Source organism: Salmo trutta, chromosome 8 (genome assembly GCF_901001165.1).
Source record: "Salmo trutta chromosome 8, fSalTru1.1, whole genome shotgun sequence".
Lineage (NCBI taxonomy): Eukaryota > Metazoa > Chordata > Actinopteri > Salmoniformes > Salmonidae > Salmo > Salmo trutta.
In genome coordinates, this window is record NC_042964.1 from 25975978 (window position 1) to 25997460 (window position 21483).

The window sequence follows — 21483 nt, forward strand, 5'->3', positions numbered from 1 at the left end:
CCTCAGGAGACCATCCGCCACCTCATCAGGAGCATGCCCAGGCGTTGTAGGGAGGTCATACAGGCACGTGGAGGCCACACACACTACTGAGCCTCATTTTGACTTGTTTTAAGGACATTACATCAAAGTTGGATCAGCCTGTAGTGTGGTTTTCCACTTTAATTTGGAGTGTGACTCCAAATCCAGACCTCCATGGGTTGATAAATTGGATTTCCATTGATTATTTTTGTGTGATTTTGTTGTCAGCACATTCAACTATGTAAAGAAAAAAGTATTTAATAAGATTATGTCATTCACTCAGATCTAGGATGTGTTATTTTACTGTTCCCTTTATTTTTTGGAGCAGTGTATATATAAATATATTTGTTATTATTATTACAGGACAAATCTGTGGGGGCATGTGTCCTTGTACCCCCTATGGGCATGACGCCTCTAGCCGCGTTCACATCACGTAGGAAACTCTGGAACTCCAAGCTAAAATGAACGTGAGTTATTTGCGTAGAGAGCTTCCTATTAGTTGATTCTGATACTTCTGAAGTGGGAAATGGGGGTATCATCTTTCTACAATGAATAAGCAAGTCATTGATAGAAAAGTAATCAATATACTGAAGAAAAATATAAACGTAACATGCAACAATTTCCACGATTTTAATGAGTTACAGGTCATATAAGGAAATCAGTCAATTGAAATAAATGAATTAGGCCTTAATCTATGGATTTCACATGACTGGGCAGGGGCCACTTTGGAGCCAGGCCCAGCCAATCAGAATATGGTTTTCCCCACAAAAAAAAGCTTAATACAGACAGAAATACTTAATTAGCTGTCCGGGTGGCTGGTCTCAGACAATCCTGCAGGTGAAGAAGCCGGATGTGGAAGTCCTGGGCTAGCGTGGTTACACGTGGTCTGCGGTTGGGAGGCCGGTTGGTCGTACTGCCAAATACTCTAAAACAATGTTGGAGGCGGCTTATGGTAGAGAAATGAACATTCAATTCTCTGACAACAGCTCTGGTAGACATTCCTGCAGTCAGCATGCCAATTGCATGCTCCCTCTAATCTTGAGACATCTGTGGCATTGTGTTGTGTGACAAAACTGCACATTTTAGAGTGGCCTTTTATTGTCCCCAGCACAAGGTGCACCTGTGTAATGATTATGCTGTTTAATCTTTTTCTTGATATGCCACACCTGGCAGGTAGATGGAATATCTTGGCAAAGGAGAAATGAACACTAACAGGGATATAAACAAATTTGTGCACAACATTTGAGAGAAAAAAATGTATGTGTGTATGGAACATTTCTGGGATCTTTTATTTCAGCTGATGAAACATGGGATCAACACTTTACATGTTGCGTTTATATTTTTGTTCAGTATAAAATGGTATACCTTACATTCATAAAGCATAAATGTCACTTAAATTGATTACAAAATCACACACTCAAGAAGGCCATGCACAGTTCCAGTGTAACAGGAAATAACACTATGCCTTAGACCCAAAATGGCTGCCTAGTCCTATACCCAAATTGGCACCCAGTTTCCTATGGTCCTCCTGTACCTTGAGGTCGTGCCGCTGCAGCTGTGAGAGCTGGCAGCCCTGGATGTCCCTGGAGAGAAAAGTCTCTCTGTACTCCCCTAACCCCAGAGAGTACAGCCACGCAGCTACCTCCTCACTTTCCCACTTCTCCACTATAGCCACAGACACAGACACACACACAGACACACACACGCACACAGACAGACCAGCGCAAAGAAACACACATATAGATATACAAAAAGAAAACACACCGACACTGAAAGTTCACATACCAGAAGAGGCTGCTGAGGGGGGGATGGACACATAATAATGGATGGAACGGAGTTAATGGAATGGTATCAAACACATGGAATCAATGTGCTTGATACAGTCCAATCTATACCGTTCCAGCTTTTACAATGAGCACGTCCTTCGATTTAAAGTGCCACCAGCCACCACTGACAAGGACATTGAAAGTTCACGAATCCACGAGCATGCATAGGTGAACTCAAAGAGAAACAGAATAGAACAAGAGAAAATAAACATACAGAAGCTACAATATACATCTACACAGCATTTAGAGCAGGCCAAAGGGTATTCAAATCTGGAGCCTGATTGTCCCCAGCAGGCTGTGAAGTAGGGGACTCACCTAGACTCTTACCTGACCGTTGCACCAGGCCACAATGTACTAAGCTGTGGCTGTGGTTGTATGGAGGTTAGGCCTCAAAGCAGGGGTTCGCCTGGATCCTTACCCGACAGAGAGATGTTGGACCAGGCCACAATATACTAGTGTGGCTGTGGTTGTATGGAGGTTAGGCCTTAAAGCAGGGACTCGCCTGGATCCTTACCTGACAGAGAGCTGTTGGACATCTGCTTGTGGAGCTTCTCTCTCTCCTTCCTCACCTTGGGCATCATCTTTAGCTTCATACTACTCTTACCACTCACTCTCACAGAGTCCTGGAAAGAGGGAGGGAGGAACAGAAAAGGGAAGAATAGAGGGAGGAAGAGAAATAATGGTGTGGTCGATCTACTTACAAATAAGACCTGGGTTCAAATACTGTTGCAGGTATTTCAATTACTTTTCAATAGATTTCAAAACAAGTATTTAGATAACCTTCATTTGAAAAAACAAACAAGTAGTTGAATATTGGAATGTATTTGAAAATACCATTTGGAAAGTATTGGCATGTATTTGCAATTACTTCAAATGCATTTCGTTGAAAGTATATGAGATGGTCTTATCAAAAAAATATTTGAATGTATTTGAAAATAGTTGTGAACGTACATAGTAGTTTTATTTAAAATAACAAACAAACTTAACATGTATAGGTCTTATTTCACTGTTTCATCATAATATGCGGCCCATACTTTATACTTTGGTGTCTCATGAAAGAGATGCTATGTTACATTTCAAAAACACCAGGGTTTCAAAAAGCTCCTCGGACATTGAACTGCGATCTGGTCTGAAGATACGCCCTCCAATGCTGAAAAGCTGCTCCACAGCTGCGAAGGATGCTGTGACGTGTAGGTACTCAGCAACAACTCCGCTCAGTATTGGTGTTGCGCCGGCAAACTTTGTGGCAAGATCATTGATGTCTGCAGTAAGTGCAGCCTTCTAAGTGGCATTGCACCATGCCAGTTTAAATTGTGAATCCAAAACTGATGCAATCTGGTATGGTGTCTTATGCTCATAAACAGTCAGGTGCTTGTCAACTTCTTGCAGGTTTTTGACAAGCTTTCCATTCTACCTGGTAGAGCAAGTGAGGAGCTGTTTACTCAGTCCTCTGATACATGGAATGATGTAGCTGGCTGTGACAATGTCAGATCCTTGCACTCTATCTGTGGCAACCTCAAAGGGGGTTTGGATGTCCACAACATCAGCGAGGACATACTTCTCGTACATAGATAACTTGGTGACAGGCAGTGTCAAGCTTTTCTTCATCAGCACTGAGAACTGAGCGAATCATTTCCGTTGAGAGTTCTACCTTGTGGCTGGTTGCAGATGATTCTCCCCTTCAAGGAGATCCTGTGCAAATATTGACTTGCTGTAGTGGGAGACAATGTTGGAGGCTTTGGAAATGGCTTTGTTGTGGTTATCTGAAGATTTCTAGCCATCTTTCACGGTGAATTGTAGTGTGTGAGAAAAGCATCTTTCATGCTGTGGAAAGTGAACTTCATCAAGGTCAGTGGAACTTACAGACCTTCCTCCACTTCATCACCAGTATCCTCTTCTTCAGAGGATGTGTCGTCTTCAAAATTAGAAAAGGCAACAACCATGTTATTGGCGTTATCGTTGACCACGGTGTTGACTTTGGTTGAGATCTTGTAGTGATCCAAGATTTCCGCAGACTGTATGTGCTGGCAATGCATTCTCCAGTATGGCGGCCTTTGAACCGTTTACATGCCAGCATAACACTGTGAAGAGTCCAATTCTGTAGGAAGTGCCCTGCCTTTTAGAACATATTATTTGACGGTATTTGAAAAGGGTTTCAAATAGTATTCAGTGAAGGATTTGAAATTGTCAGACTATTTCGTTTTTACAAATAACTATTAAAAAACAAATAAAAATAGAAAGAATACACAGAAAAAAACATCTTAAATAACAAATACTCAAATACACATGTATTTCAACCCAGGTCAGGTACAAATTGAGCAGACAACTTTACCAAAGACACACAAACACACCCCCAACCTTTACACCAGGGTTTCCCAAACTCGGTCCTCTGGAACCCAAGGGGTGCACGTTTTGTTTTTTGCCCCAAAACTACATAGCTGATTCAACTGATCAAAGTTTGATGATTAGTTGATTATTTGAATAGGGCAAAAACCAAAATGTGCACACCTTGGGGTCCCGAGGACCAAGTTTGGGAAACCCTGCCTTACACACACACTCACATCCACTTCCTCTGAGCAGTGCATGGCAGGGCAAATCCAGTGTATGTCATCTAGCTTGTGGAGCTCAGCACTCAGAGAGTTGAGAGTAGAGAGAAGGTCCTCTTCCTGGGGAGAGTCCAGCTAAAACAGAGCGGGAGGGGGGGACAGAGAGGAGAGAGGGAGGGGAAGAGACCAGTAAAATATACATACATTATCTATTAGGAAACCTTTTTCACACTACTGAGCCAAACCAAACAGAACTGAGCTAATTAGCCTAATCTGCACTGGGTTGGTCTGTTCACGAATTCACCATGTTTGCACTGACAGACAATGTGAAAATAAAATGCCTGATCCAGCACAGTAAGGTTTGGGTTTAGCCTGGGTCCTGGGAACTGTTCTGCTATCATTCCACTCCTTCCCACACCTTGTCATGAAAAACAATATGGCAATGACAAGGAGTACAATGAATGGAATGTTAGCAAAACAGGTTCTGGATTTCAGACTAGTTGGGGTTGGCTAAAGTGCAGTGGTAGAGTTTATAGTATACCAGTAGTTTTCCCTCCAGCAGCATCCTGGTCTCCAGCTGAAGGACTTTACTGCTGTTCACAATCTCCACTGCTGTACTGCGACTCAGACACTGAAGAGATAAAACATACACAAACTATTGTATCGGGTACTACAGCATTTCAATTACTGTAGGTTAGGGTTAGGAGTTAATCGTAACCCATGGTAGTGTAGTTTTGTGGACCCTCAAAGTGTTTCCCCACAGTGGCTGCTGGGTAGTGTAGTTTAGTGAGTGCTGCTGGGGAGTGCTGCTGGGTAGTGTAGTTGTGTCTTCCCCAGAGTGGTTTCTTGGTAGTGTAGTTTTATGTCCCCACAGACGGCTGCAGGGGAATGTTGTTTGTGTTCCCAAAGGTGGCTTCTGGGTAGTGTAGTTCATTGCATTCAGAGAGGCTGCTGGGCAGTGTAGTTTAGTGTAGTGACTGCTGGGTAGTGTAGTTGTCTTACCTCAGGGCTGGATGGTTTGGAGGGGAACGCTTCAGTGAGGACCATGGCACTAGCATTGACAGCATGGGCTAACTCCTGTTCTACCAGTTTATGGGTCTTAGCTGCCTCTCTTATCCTACAGGAAGTAAACATAACATTGTATTATATGTCAAAATAAAAAACAAATATAACCGAAAAAAGACTTGAATTGTAAGAGCTCTATTTTCCCCAACATATTTCCCCAACATTTTAGAAACATGTATGTAAGAATTTGGGTAGCACTTTATAATAAATCTACGTAATAAAGCATTTATAATGTATTTATAAATAGTTTATTCATCATTTACTAATAATTTTTGTAAAGCAACCTAGTTATTCACACATTTATACACAACTTTAAAAGTATTTAATAATGATTCATAAGATAATTAATCAGATATTTAATGTAGGTCCTTATAAACCATTTACTAATCATTAGTTAAGTATTTTTGCGTGGCCTCATCTAAAGTGTGATCTATTTATACATTATAAATACATTGTAAATGTTTTGAGTGACCCTTGTAATTTCTCACAAAAAAAATGACATTCCAGCAGTACCTGATGCTCCTTAAGCATTAAACAATAAGCACACAATACAGAGGATGCTTAAGAAAATATATGAAACATTTTATTTGAAAACAGTCACACTATTGTAATAGTGTGATGTGTAACTTCAGACACACTCCAATCTGAGTGAAATAATGTTTTTTGTCCGAAAATGCGAACAAACGATTTTTGGCAGTGACTTTTCTACCAAAATCAAAGTGTGGATTGCAATTACTCCATAGAGCAGTGTAATCTCGGTTAAACCAGAACAAAAATATTGCGTAATTGGGTCAGATGCTTGATTAAGTTCTGAGTCCATAAGTGTTCCGCTTTGTCTCCACCTTCGCAAAAGGAAACTCTCAGCCAAACACCACCACATATGAATTTCACCACACGCGCAAAGCAGTCAAAGTTTAAGTCGCGCCTTTGCCCAGTCCTGGTACAGTGGTTCCTCCTTTAAAAGTTGCGTAATACTGCAGCACACTTTGCGGGCTGCTGCAGAATTCTATGTCACGTTATTTAATTGTCAGCCATTTTTACCATTAATGCTAGTTCGTGCTAGTTTCACAACCAGAGGGCATCTTTGAGAAGCATTTGATAGTCTTCAATATTGGAATTACTAGATCATTTAAAACCTTTTTTGTAAGAACATATGGGATTGATTTTAAGAAATTTTGCTTAATTAATTTGATTCATATTATAGTGTTTCTATTCCAAGAAAAACAAAAAATGAAATCCTCAGGGTTTCCGTTACAATGGAATGGAAAATATGTCGCTGTACAATGTGACGGTCGGGAGTAGGCTACAGTACTAAGAGCATAAGAGGATTGAATGATTATAAATTAATATCTAAGGAGCATTTTTCGTTAGGGCAAATCTGACCTGTGAGAATATCTAAGGTGCTTTTATATAATTCTAAATGAATTAATAATAATAATAACCACTTTGTTTAAAAAAACAAAGAGTGAGCGAGAAAAATGCCATTCTTGAACATGGGGTGAGACATTCTCACTAATGTGTAAATAAAGCCAGTTTGTTATTTAGAACTATTTATTTCTGTTTTTAGAGGGAGAGAAACCAAAAGCTGCCTCAATGTGTCTCCCGGTCGCGGCCGACACGTGCATCGAACCAGCATCTGTAGCAACACAGTTTGCACTGAGATGCAGTCTTAGACCGCTGCACCACTGTTAGGAAAATATGACGTTGTGCAACGTGACGGTCAGGAGTAGGCTACAGTACTAAGAGCATAACATTTCCACACCCTAATTGTAGTGTAACCAATACCCAAACGGAGATTCAGTGAAAATAAGAATCTCTTTGATTTATCAAGACCAGTCCCCATGCTTGTCTCAGAGCGGCGCGAAACGATGCTGAAATAGTTATTGCTTCAAATCCTATTGCTTCTAACTTCAATATGCTTATTAAATAAATAAGACCTACTGTACACCACTTTTAACAGCACATCACTCAACACTAGTGAGACTCATTTTGGATTGGAGGATTCCAAATTAATATTTAATGAGCATTTTTCATTAGGGAAAATCTGATCTGTGAGAATATTTAAGGGGCTATTATATAATTCTAAATTAATTAATAATAATAATAATTGTTTTGTTTAAAAACTAACAATATTTTGGAGATGATTTTGTTTTCCTTTAACCAAGAGTGAGTGATAAAAAGGCCATTCTTGAACATGGGGTGAGATATTCTCCCTAATTTGTAAATAAAGCCAGGCTGTTTTTAGAGGGAGAGAAACCAAAAGCCGCCTCATGGGTCTCCTGGTGGCGGCCGGCACGGGTATCAAACCAGCATCTGAATACAGCATTTGAATACATTATTTTGCTGAACTATACCATTATGTTTAAAGAGTTACTACATTTAAAGACCCAGTAAAGGTGCCGCCAAACAAAGCCATGGGTGAAAATAGTCTGCGGTTCAAAAACTGAAGCACTGGAAGCACTTAACTTCTTAGATGTTAAGTCCCCTACAGTGCCTTGGAAAAGTATTCATCCCCCTTGGCGTTTTTCCTATTTTGTTGGATTACAGCCTGTAATTTAAATTTCATGTAATGAACATACACAAAATAGTATAAATTGGTGAAGTGAAATAAAAATGACTTGTTTCAAAAGAATTATACAAAAACAAAAACGGAAAAGTGGTGCGTGCATATGTATTCACCCCCTTTGCTATGAAGCCCCTAAATAAGATCTGGTGCAACCAATTACCTTCAGAAGTCACATAATTAGTCCACCTGTGTGCAATCTATGTGCCACATGATCTCAGTATATATACACACATTTTCTGAAAGGCCCCAGAGTCTGCAACACCACTAAGGGGCACAACCAAGCAAGCAGCACCATGAAGACTAAGGAGCTCTCCAAACAGGTCAGGGACAAAGTTGTGGAGAAGTACAGATCAGGGTTGGGTTTTAAAAAATATCATAAACATTGAGCATCCCACAGAGCACCATTAAATCCATTATACAAAAATGTACAGAATATGGCACCACAACAAACCTGCCAAGAGAGGGCCGCCCACAAAAACACATGGACCAGGCAAGGAGGGCATTAATCAGAGAGGTAGCAAAGAGACCAAAGAACCCTGAAGGAGCTGCAATGCTCCACAGTCCATAGGACCACAAAAAAGCCATTGCTTAAAGAAGAAAATAAGCAAACACATTGTGTTCACCAAAAGGCATGTGGGAGACTCCCCAAACATATTGAAGAAGGTACTCTGGTCAGTTGAGACAAATATTGAGCTTTTTGGCAATCAGGAAAAACGCCATGTCTGGCGCAAACCCAACACCTCTCATCACCCTGAGAACACCATTCCCACAGTGAAGCATGGTGGTGGCAGCATCATGGTGTGGGATGTTTTTCATCGGCAGGGACTGGGAAACTGGAAGGAATTATGGATTGAATTGAAGGAATGAGGATGGCGCTAAATAGAGGGAAATTCTTGAGGGAAACCTGTTTCAGTCTTCAAGAGATTTGAGACTGGGACGGAGGTTCACCTTCCAGCAGGACAATGACCCTAAGCATACTGCTAAAGCAACACTCGAGTGGTTTAAGGGGAAACATTTAAATGTCTTGGAATGGCCTAGTCAAAGCCCAGACCTCAATACAATTGTGAATCTGTGGTATGACTTAAAGATTGCTGTACACCAGCGGAACCTATCCAACTTGAAGTAGCTGAAGCAGTTTTGTCTTGAAGAATGGGTAAAAATTTCAGTGGCTAGATGTGCCAAGCTTATAGAGACATTCCCCAAAAGACTCGCAGCTGTAATTGCTGCAAAAGGTGGCTCTACAAAGCATTGACTTCGGCGGGTGAATAGTTATGCAGGCTCAAGTTTTCTGTTTTTTTTGTGTTATTTCTTGTTTGTTCCACCATAAAAAATATTTTGCACCTTCAAAGTGGTAGGCATGTTGTGTAAATGAAATGATACAATCCCCCCAAAAATCCATTTTAATTCCAGGTTGTAAGGCAATAAAATAGGAAAAATGCCAAGGGGGTGAATACTTTCGCTAGCCACTGTAAATGGGGGGACTTTGAGTGGTTCTGGACCAGTTCCGACTGACATTTTGGTGTACAAAGTGCTCTGTGAACATTGTTGGGTCCTGTGCCTTACAGTGCCAGAAAGCCCCATCTGTCTGCTCTCCACTACCACTCTCTCAGCGAAGCAGACTTGAAGTGTCAGGTTTCAGACCCTAGTGGCATGTCACATTTTCTGGCCTATCCAGACAAAGAATAGATTTGCTCTTCCTCTGATCGAACGGACCCCAGTCTTGGAGATGGCATATGAGCATATGAAAGGGGACAATCTAGCAAATCCAACAGTTGTGGTTTCATCTCCCTGTGATATTCTCAGCCGGATTTAGAGCTCTCACCATGAAAAAATACTAAATCATTTCATAGAATTTAAACAAGACCACTTTCACTTGGTCACAGATGGACGAAATCACTCCGTGCTTAAAGCTGAAGTTGTAACGAGTCTGCACACATTTGAATTGTGCCTCTTCGCCGCTCAGTAGACGTTTATGATAAACTTCTCTGTTATAAGTTATATGAAATGGTGCCAATATTGAACTGTCACTAAGTACTGTGTGGTCGTAATTATTTTACAGTCATAACAAAGGTGAAATCTTATAGTAAGTTGTTCATAATTTGATTGTTACTATATACACTAGTGAACAAACTGTGTTTGCTCTGTTCGAGAATATCCTATCAACGGGACCTGAAGAACTGTATGTTTCTTGGAGTCGTGGCATATCAACGACATGGATAATATACATCTTGCTGGTTTTTGCATGCATCGTCAAGACTGGACGGCAGCCTCGGGTAAGATGAAGGGAGGAGAGGAGTGTCGCTTTGTTAAAAACAGCTGGTGTGCGATCTATAATGTTAAGCAAGTTTTTGCTTGCTTGAGTTAGAATACCTCATGATAAGCTACATACCATACTATTTACCAAGAGAGTTTTAATCTATATTTCCGTTGCTGTCTATTTACTGCCACAAAAAGATGCTGGTATAAGACTGCACTCAGCGAGATGTATAGGGCCATAAGCAAACAGGAAAATGCACATCCCGAGGCAGTGTTTCCCATGGCCGGTGATTTTAATGCAGGGAAACTGAAATCTCTTTTACCTCATTTTTACCAGCCCGACACCTGTGCAACTTTAGGCTACAAAACTCTGGATAACCTTTACTCCACACACAGAAATGCATACAAGGCTCTCGCTTGCCCTCTCTTTGGCAAATCTGACCATAACTTAAGCCAGCACCTCCTTTGGCTGCCTTTCCTTCCAGTTCTCTGCTGCCAATGACTGGAACGAATTGCAAAAATCGCTGAAGTTGGAGACTTATATCCCCCTCACTAACTTTAAACATCAGCTATCTGAGCAGCTTACCGATCGCTGCAGCTGTACACAACCCATCTGTAAATAGCCCATCCAATCTACCGACCTCATCCCTATATTGTTTTTATTAACTTTTTGCTCTTTTGCACACCAGTATTTCTACTTGCACATCATCATCTGCACATCTATCACTCCAGTGTTAATTTGCTAAATTGTATTTACTTCACTACTATGGCCTATTTATTTCCTTACCTCCTCACGCCATTTGCACTTTTATACTTCCATTTATACTTTTTCTATTACATTTACATTTACATTTAAGTCATTTAGCAGACGCTCTTATCCAGAGCGACTTACAAATTGGTGCATTCACCTATAATATCCAGTAGAACAACCACTTTACAATAGTGCATCTAAATCTTTTAAAGGGGGGGGGGGTTAGAAGGATTACTTTATCCTATCCCAGGTATTCCTTAAAGAGGTGGGGTTTCAGGTGTCTCCGGAAGGTGGTGATTGACTCCGCTGTCCTGGCATCGTGAGGGAGCTTGTTCCACCATTGGGGTGCCAGAGCGGCGAACAGTTTTGACTGGGCTGAGCGGGAACTGTGCTTCCTCAGAGGTAGGGAGGCGAGCAGGCCAGAGGTGGATGAACGCAGTGCCCTTGTTTGGGTGTAGGGCCTGATCAGAGCCTGAAGGTACGGAGGTGCCGTTCCCCTCACAGCTCCGTAGGCAAGCACCATGGTCTTGTAGCAGATGCGAGCTTCAACTGGAAGCCAGTGGAGAGAGCGGAGGAGCGGGGTGACGTGAGAGAACTTGGGAAGGTTGAACACCAGACGGGCTGCGGCGTTCTGGATGAGTTGTAGGGGTTTGATGGCACAGGCAGGGAGCCCAGCCAACAGCGAGTTGCAGTAATCCAGACGGGAGATGACAAGTGCCTGGATTAGGACCTGCGCCGCTTCCTGTGTGAGGCAGGGTCGTACTCTGCGAATGTTGTAGAGCATGAACCTACAGGATCGGGTCACCGCCTTGATGTTAGTGGAGAACGACAGGGTGTTGTCCAGGATTGTGTTATTGACTGTACGTTTGTTTATTCCATGTGTAACTCTGTGTTGTTGTTTGTGTCGCACTGCTTTGCTTTATCTTGGCCAGGTCGCAGTTGTAAATGAGAACTTGTTCTCAACTGGCCTACCTGGTTAAATAAAGGTGAAATAAAAATAAAATAAAAAATCCTCCTGAATCCTGCTTACAAGCTAAAACTCAAACAGGAAGTACTAGTGACAAGCTCAATACAGGACTGTTTCGCTACCACAGACTGGATTATGTTCCGTGATTCATCCGATAACATTGAGGAGTTTACCACATCAGGCACTGGTGTCATTATTAATAATTGCATCGACATCGTTGTCCCCACAGCGACCGTACGTACATATCCCAACCAGAAGCCATGGATTATAGGCAACATCCGCACTGAGCTAAATGCTAGGAGCGGGACACTAATCCGGACGCTTATAAGAAATCCTGCTACGACATCTGATGAGCCATCAAACAGGCAAAGCATCAATACAGGACTAAGATCGAATCCTACTATGCCGGCTCTGACGCTTGTTGGATGTGGCAGGGCTTGCAAACTATTACAGAGGGAAACCCAGCTGCCAGTGACGACAGCCTACCAGACAAGTAGAGCACCATAGTTCCTGAATGACAAGGAAACCTGTCTAAATGACTATCGCCCCATAGCACTCACATCTGTAGCCATGAAATGCTTTGAAAGGCTGGTCATGGTGCACATCAAAACCATCATCTCTGACACCCTGGACCCACTCCAATTCGCATACCGCCCCAACAGATCCACAGATGACGCAATCTCTATTGCACTACACACTGCCCTTTCCCACCTGGACAAGAGGAACACCTATGTGAGAACGCTGTTCATTGACTACAGCTAAGCGTTCAACACCATAGTGCTCTCCAAGCTCAGGACCCCGGGACTGAACACTGGATCCTGGACTTCCTGATGGGCCGCCCCCGGGTGGAGAGGGTAGGCAACAACACATCTGCCACTGACCCTCAACACGGGGGCCCCTAATTGGTGTTTGTTAAGTCCCCTCCTGTACTCCCTGTTCACCCACAACGGCGTGGCCACGCATGACTCCAACACCATCATTAAGTTTGCTAATGACACGACGGTGGTAGTAGGCATAATCAACGACAACGATAAGACAGCCTATAGGGAGGAGGTCAGTGACCTGACAGTGTGGTGCCATGACAACAACCTCTCCCTCAATGTCAGCAAGACGCTGATCGTGGACTACAGAAAATGGAGGGCCGAGCATGCCCCCATCCACATCGCACATACGCTGCTGCTACTGTTTATTATCTATCCTGTTGTCTAGTCACTTTACCCCTACCTATATGTATATATCTACCTCGATTACCTCGTACCCCCTGCACATCGATTCGGTACTGGTACCCTGTGTATATAGCCAATTTAACCATGGAATGGTGACTGGGATTATGGCCGAATACAAACAGTGTAGTTATTCCATCCGCCAGGCAATCAAACAAGCGAAATGTCAGTATATAGACAAAGTGGAGTCGCAATTCAAAGGCTCAGACACAAGACGTATGTGGCAGGGTCTACAGACAATCACGGACTACAAAAAGAAAACCAGCTACGTCACGGACACCGACGTCTTGCTCACAGACAAACTACACACCTTCTTTGCCTGCTTTGAGGATAATAAAGTGCTACTGACGGAGCCCGCTACCAAGGACTGTGGGCTCTCCTTCTCCGTGGCCGACGTGAGTAAGACATTTAAACGTGTTAACCCTCGCCAGACGGCATCCCTAGCCATGTCCTCAGAGCATGTATAGACCAGCTGGCTGGTGTGTTTACAGACATATTCAATCTCTCCCTTTCCCAATCTGCTTCAAGATGGCCACAATTGTTCCTGTACCCAAGAAGGCAAAGATAAGTGTACTAAATGGCTATTGCCCCATAGCACTCACTTTTGTCATCATGAAGTGCTTTGAGAGGCTAGTCAAGGATCATATCACCTCCACCCTACCTGTCACCCTAGACCCACTTCAGTTTGCTTACCGCCCCAATAGGTCCACAGACGATGCAATCGCCATAATACTGCATGCTGCCCTATCCCATCTGGACAAGAGGAATACCTATGTAAGAATGCTGTTCATTGACTATAGCTCAGCATTCAACACCATAGTACCCTCCAAGCTCATCATTAAGCTAGAGGCCCTGGGTCTCAACCCCGCCCTGTGCAATTGGGTCCTGGACTTCCTGATAGGCCTCCCCCAGGTGGTGAATGTAGGAAACAACATCTCCACTTCACTGATCCTCAAAAATGGGGCGCCACAAGGGTGCGTGCTCAGCCCCCTCCTCTACTCCCTGTTCACCCATGACTGCGTGGCCATGCACGCCTCCAACTCAACCATCAAGTCTGCAGACGACACAACAGTAGTAGGCTTGATTACCATTAACGACCAGACAGTCTACAGGGAGGAGGTGAGGTCACTCGGAGGGTGGTGTCATCAAAACAACCTCTCACTCAACCTCAACAAACCAAAGAGATTATTGTGGACTTCAGGAAACAGCAGAGGGAGCACCCCCCTATCCACATCAATGGGACAGCAGTGGAGAAGGTGGAAAGTTTTAAGTTACTTGGCGTACACATCACAGACAAACTGAAATGGTCCACCCACACAGAGAGTGTGGTGAAGAAGGCGCAACAGCACTTCTTCAACCTCAGGAGGCTGAAGAAATGTGGTTTGTCACCTAAAACCCTCACAAACTTTTACAGATGCACAATTGAGAGCATCCTGTCGGGCTGCATCACAGCCTGGTATGGCAACTGCACCGCCCACAACCGCAAGGCTCTCCAGAGGGTGGTGCGGTCTGCACAACGCATCACCGGGGGCAACCTCCAGGACACCTACAGCAACCAATGTCACAGAAAGGCCAAAAAGATCATCAAGGACAAAAACCACCTGAGCCACTACCTGATCACCCCGCTACCATCCAGAAGGTCAGTTTAATGTGCATCAAAGCTGCGACCGAGAGACTGAAAAACAGCTTCTATCTCAAGGCCATCAAACTGTTAAACAGCTATCACTAACACAGAGAGGCTGCTGCCTACATACAGACTTGAAATCATTGGCCACTTTAATAAATTAATCACTAGTCACTTTAATAATGCCACTTTAATAATGTTTACATATCTTGCATTACTCATGTCATATGTATATACTGTATTTTATACCATCTATTGCATCTTGTCTATACCGCTCGGTCATTGCTCATCCATATATTTATATGTATATATTCTTATTCCATTCCTTTACTTAGATTTGTGTGTATTAGGTAGTTGTTGTGGAATTGTTAGATTACATGTTAGATACAGCTGCACTGTCGAAACTAGAAGCACAAGCATTTCGCTACACTCGCAATAACATCTGCTAACCACGTGTATGTGACCAATTTTTTGTTTCTTATTGTGTATTTAGTCCTTGTGTTATTATTTTTCTATTATTCTATCTGCATTGTTGGGAAGTAAGCATTTCATTGTTTGTCTACATCTGTAAAATGTCTAACTGCAAATAAATACATGTGATATTTCTACCTCAATGACATATCAGTAGTAATGAAGGAATTAAAATCCTCTAGAGAAAAACTGTCCAGTCCGGCCAGCTGTTGTGTGTAGGCTATATCTCCCTGTTTTATGATTGGTTTACGTTCGCAAGGTTGACAACATTAGCAAGGTTGACAACATTAGCAAAACATTCACATTGAAACTCTTCCTCAAATCCACAACAGTTTTTGTGAATAAAATGTTCATTATATTTCATTTAACATCCTTGTATGCTTATTCTTTCACCATTGATATGTTCTCGGCTATTTTGAGACCTTGAAGATAGACTCAGCAAAATGACGTTGCTACAAGCAGCACTGCAGATATTGCCGTGTGTGAGATGCAAGACTTTGCTCCTCACACACAATATCTGCGTATGTGCATGGGTTTGCTTCACTCGGTTAGAGCGTGGTAGGTACAGGACCAAAACAGCGGGGAAGTTTAGCCTTGCGCTTTAACGATCTTAGTTATTGCGGAAATTTACCCACTATGCTGTTTACTTTGTCCGCCTATGTCATATCGCTGAGTCCACCTTTAAAACGACACTCCAGAACTTTTGTATAATTTCAGCCAAATGATGAAGTACATGGAGTTATTATAAAGTGCTACCAGAATTTGTTCTTAATTTACATGCCTGGTTAGGTAAAGGTTCAGTAAATTCAAATTTATATTTCATATTTTCTCAATGAATTTTTCATAAAATATTTCATTGAATACCTAGTGATGAGTGTGTCTGCCACCATCCCTAGCTGCTGTACTTGAGCACATTCCTCCTCTGTGAGGTATTCCATAGACTGCTGAGAGTTGAGGCGGGGCCTGGAGGAACGGTAGGTGTCAATCTTCCTCTTATCCTCCCATGATGTTAGAGTCCTCTCAAAGTTCTGGAACATAGCAATAGAATGTAGGAATAGAATGAACAAAATGGACATGATGGATGCGTAGATGTTTATTAGATACATCTGTTGCCCTAATGCAGTGTTCCTCAATCCTGCTGTGCAGGCTTTTGTTACAGCCCAGCACTCACACACTTAATTCGACAAACCAAACAATTATTTGATAAATTGAATTAGGTGTGTCAGAGCTGGCCTGGAACAAAAGTTTGCCTATCCATACACACTCGCACCCTCCCAAACACAAACGTACCCTGTCTCTGGTGAGCATCTGAGCTCTGTTCTTGTGTGTGATCTTGACTATCCCTGGAGGTTGGATCCATGCTTCTCCATCCACCTGTACTGGTACACCCTCCTCCCCTAGGATAGTTATCTTCACCTGACGACACTGGAGAGGAGGGAGGAGAGTGAGCGGGAAGGAGGAGGGGAGATGGGGAGAGAGGGATGTGGGAGAGAGAGAGAGGAATTCAGTATGTGTATGTGAGTGTGGTCAGTTAAATATAATTTCTACTGTCTTTAGAACTTTAAAATGTGACTGTGATGCATGTATTGAAGGTTTGTGTGTTAGTGTGTGTGATGTTACCTGTGTTATGCGGTGGTGTGTGTGTGTTACCTGTGCTATGCGGTGGTGTTGGATGTTGATGACTCTGGATACAGCCATCTGCATACTGCCAAACACAGCCACCACCTCTAACTTCTTATCATCAAACGACGGAGCGCCAAAATTCTGAACACACAGAACACACAGAACCAAAAAACGAATTACTTGCAAAAAAACACTAAATGCATACGAGTGTGCCACTTGTTGAAATGAATCCTGAAAAACAGTTACCAGGTAAGACAGTATATTAGCTAAAAGCTAGCTGCAAAGTGTAAACATTTTTTCAGTGAATAAGAAAAGAGTGTGTTAACTCACGTTGTCCTCTTTGGTTCCACCCCAGAAGTTGATTCCCCCTGCATAGCTCGGGATGTTGAGAACAGCTAGACCCTGAAGACTAGGCAGACACATAGGTACACCATCACACTGGAGAGAGAGAGAGAGAGAGAGAGAGAGAGAGAATAACAACATTTGTTCATCATACAGGTCACAGAACCAAGGGTAGGATAATTTAGAACACAAACAGCATCTTATTGTCAATCACTCTCTAATATGTACTGATAATATTAGAGATAACTACACTACAACGTCAGAAAAATATGTTGGAGTGCTATTTAGCAGAAGCCACACTAGACTAAAACATATTTCCTTATTCCTTAGAAGTGTGTATTTGTTTGTCTTTGTATTTATTTGTCAGACAACTGTGTGTGACCTTACTTCCAACAGTACTCGTTGTTCCAGATTCTTGTATGTCTTATGTACCAGTTCCTTGGTGCCCATCACTCCATACCACAACTTGTTCTTAGTACGACTACTGCAGAGAGAAAGAAGGATGTATTTTATTACTTTCATCAAGTACCCTGATATGCTAAAACATTTAACCATTGAAGAAACATTCTAATTTCAACTTCCATTTACCTTTCATTGCCTTGGTGCAAATTGTACACTATATTGCAATACACAGTATATGTATCAATAAAGTTTGTATTTGAATAAGAGGATATTTATTGTGTACCTGCATTTCTTGGGATGTTCATCTCTCTTGTTGTTGAACTCCAGGGAGATCTTAGCATCCAGACCGATCCCAAAGTAGTTGTTCATTACACACTTCTCTGAGCACTGACTGTAGAGGTACACACAGCATAAGGAACATGAATATTCTCCAATATCAATTCTTGAGTTGTCTTGTGCACTAATAAGTAGCATATAAGTTCCTTGTTTTTCTGTAACTACTGTAAAACCACTCACTGTAATATTGTATCAACAAAGACTGATTGATTGTGAACTGTGCTAAATTCAATCAAACTTGCATTGAGGTATTTTATGTAATTTCTATATATATATATATTTTTTAAACACACACTACTTACTCTTCGTTGAAAGACGGAGGGCTGAGACTTTCTGGTTTCTCCAGGACGATGGTGGAGGAGGAAGAGGGGCTTAAACTGACGTGACCTGAGAGAGGCATAATGGGTAAATGGATCGGGAAGTGTGATTTTACTTATTATTTTATCTTATTTAAATTGAAATATTTACAAGGCCCTCCCTCTCAGTACTGTGGCCCAAACATGTAAGGGTTATAATATTATTATTATTATAATTGCTGACTGCAATTAGAAGTTAGAGTGCATCTAGAGTAGGATACAAACCTGGGCAAATTTAGGATGCAAAGTGTGTGTGTGTTCACGTGTGTGCGTGTGCGTGTGTGTCTGTAGTAACTCACGTGGCTCTGCCTCTTTCAGTTCCTCACTGTTCTCTCTCTTGATGGAGGAGGAGGAAGACATGCGCTGGAGATGAGTGTGTTTATTCTGTTCATCCACCACTGGAGAGAGAGAGAAGGAGTGAGAAAGAGGGAGAAGTGGGGGAGACAAAGATAGAGAGAGCAGTATATGTGAGATTTTACGTGGGCGTTTGCAGTACATTAGCGCTTCTGTATGTGTGTGTGTGTCACAGTGTACAGTTGAAGTCGGAAGTTTACATACACCGAAGCCAAATACATTTAAACTCAGTTTTTCACAATTCCTGACATTTAACCCTAGTAAATATTCCCTGTCTCAGGTCAGTTAGGACCACCACTTTATTTTAAGAATGTAAAATGTCAGAATAATAGTAGAGAATTATTTATTTCAGCTTTTATTTCTTTCATCACATTCCCAATGGGTCAGAAGTTTACATACACTCAATTAGTATTTGGTAGCATTGCCTTTAAATTGTTTAACTTGGGTCAAACGTTTTGGGTAGCCTTCCACAAGCTTCCCACAATAAGTTGGATGAATTTTATCCCATTCCTCCAGACAGAGCTGGTGTAACTGAGTCAGGTTTGTAGGCCTCTGCTCGCACACGCTTTTTCAGTTCTGCCCACAAATGTTCTATAGGATTGAGGTCAGGGCTTTGTGATGGCCACTCCAATACCTAGACTTTGTTGTCCTTAAGCCATTTTGCCACAACTTTTGAAGTATGCATGGGGTCATTGTCCATTTGGAAGACCCATTTGCGACCAAGCTTTAATGTTCTGACTGATGTCTTGAGATGTTGCTTCAATATATGCACATCATTTTCCTACCTCATGATGCCATCTATTTTGTGAAGTGCACCAGCCCCTCCTGCAGCAAAGCAACCCCACAACATGATGCTGCCACCCACGTGCTTCACGGTTGGGATGGTGTTCTTTGGCTTGCAAGCCTCCCCCTTTTCCCTCCAAACATAACGATGGTCATTATGGCCAAACAGTTCTACTTTTGTTTCATCAGACCAGAGGACATTTCTCCAAAAAGTACGATCTTTGTCCCCATGTGCAGTTGCAAACCGTAGTCTGGCTTTTTAATGGAGGTTTTGGAGCAGTGGCTTCTTCCTTGCTGAGCAGCCTTGAAGGTTATGTCGATATAGGACTCATTTTATTGTGGATATAGATGCTTTTGTACCTGTTGTTTCCTCCAGCATCTTCACAAGGTCCTTTGCTGTTGTTCTGGGATTGATTTGCACTTTTCGCACCAAAGTACGTTCATCTCTAGGAGACAGAACGTGTCTCCTTCCTGAGTGGTATGACGGCTGCGTGGTCCCATGGTGTTTATACTTGCATACTATTGTTTGTACAGATGAACGTGGTACCTTCCGGCGTTTGGAAATTACTCCCAAGGATGAACCAGACTTGTGGAGGTCAACAATGTTTTTTCTGAGGTCTTGGCTGATTTCTTTTGATTTTCCCATGATGTCAAGCAAAGAGGCACTGAGTTTGAAGGTAGGCCTTGAAATACATCCACAGGTACGTCTCCAATTGACTCAAATGATGTCAATTAGCCTATCAGAAGCTTCTAAAGCCATGACATACTTTTGTGGAATTTTCCAAGCTGTTGAAAGGCACAGTCAACTTAGTGTATGTAAACTTCTGACCCAGTGGAATTGTGATACAGTGAATTATAAGTTAAATAATCTGTCTGTAAACAATTTTTGGAAAAATGACTTGTTTCATGCACAAAGTAGATGTCCTAAATGACTTGCCAAAACTATATGTTGTTAACAAGAAATTTGTGGAGTGGTTGAAAAACGAGTTTTAATGACTGCAACCTAAGTGTATGTAAACTTCCGACTTCAACTGTATATATCTATTCATTATACGCTACATGACCAAAAGTATGTGGACACCTTCTCCTTGGACATTTCATTCCAAAATCATGGGCATTAATATTGAGCTGGTACCCCTTTTGCTGCTATAATGAGCCTCCACTCTTCTGGGAAGGCTTTCCACTAGATGTTGGAACATTGCTGCGGGGACTTATTTCCATTCAGCCACAAGAGCATTAGTGAGGTCAGGCACTGATGTTGGGCGATTAGGCCTGGCTCATAGTCGGCGTTCCAATTCATCCCAAAGGTGTTCGATGCGGATGAGGTCAGGACTCTGTGCAGGCCAGTCAAGTTCTTCCAAACCATTTCTGTATGGACCTCGCTTTGTGCATGGGGGCATTGTCATGCTGAAACAGGTAAGGGCCTTCCCCAAACAAAGTTGGAAGCACAGAATCGTCTAGAATGTCATTGTATGCTGTAGTCATAAAATGTCCCTTCACTGGAACTAAGGGGCCTAGCCCGAACCATGAAAAACAGCCCCAGACCATTATTCCTCCTCCACCAAACTTTACAGTTGGCACTATGCATTCGGGCAGGTAGAGTTCTCCTGGCATCCACCAAACCCAGATTCGTCCGTCGGACTGCCAGATGGTGAAGCATGATTCATCACTACAGAGAACGCGTTTCCACTGCTCCAGAGTCCAATGGTGGTCAGCTTTACACCACTGCAGCCGATGCTTGGCATTGCGCATGAGGATCTTAGGCTTGTGTGCAGCTGCTCGGCCATGGAAACCCTTTTCATGAAGCTCCCGACAAACAGTTATTGTGCTGAGGTTGCTTCCAGAGGCAGTTTGGAACTCGGTAGTGACGTTGCAACCGAGGACAGACAATTTTTACATGCTACGTGCTTCAGCACTCGGTGGTCTGTGAGCTTGTGTGGCCTAGTACTTCGCAGCTGAGTCGCTGTTGCTCCT

General features: G+C 42.5%; 1 protein-coding gene across 6 annotated transcripts in view; it reads right to left on the reverse strand.

Moving 5' to 3' along the window:
• si:dkey-172j4.3 (diacylglycerol kinase delta) overlaps window positions 1-21483 on the reverse strand; it is a 128616-nt gene that overhangs the window by 12015 nt on the left and 95118 nt on the right. For 3 of the 6 annotated variants that reach the window (XM_029760657.1, XM_029760655.1, XM_029760656.1), the window contains exons 18-30: window positions 18672-18770; window positions 18319-18403; window positions 17964-18071; window positions 17666-17762; window positions 17267-17374; window positions 16964-17077; window positions 16604-16738; window positions 16178-16341; window positions 5393-5507; window positions 4932-5021; window positions 4406-4525; window positions 2359-2467; window positions 1343-1683 (exon numbers count right to left, since the gene is read on the reverse strand). In XM_029760657.1, the coding sequence (XP_029616517.1) occupies window positions 1478-1683; window positions 2359-2467; window positions 4406-4525; window positions 4932-5021; window positions 5393-5507; window positions 16178-16341; window positions 16604-16738; window positions 16964-17077; window positions 17267-17374; window positions 17666-17762; window positions 17964-18071; window positions 18319-18403; window positions 18672-18770 (1550 nt within the window). In that variant the 3' untranslated portion in view covers window positions 1343-1477. Of the gene's footprint in view, window positions 1-1342; window positions 1684-2346; window positions 2468-4405; window positions 4526-4931; window positions 5022-5392; window positions 5508-16177; window positions 16342-16603; window positions 16739-16963; window positions 17078-17266; window positions 17375-17665; window positions 17763-17963; window positions 18072-18318; window positions 18404-18671; window positions 18771-21483 lie in introns of those variants that run through there. The other 3 variants (XM_029760658.1, XM_029760660.1, XM_029760659.1) reach the window with 3 other exon arrangements.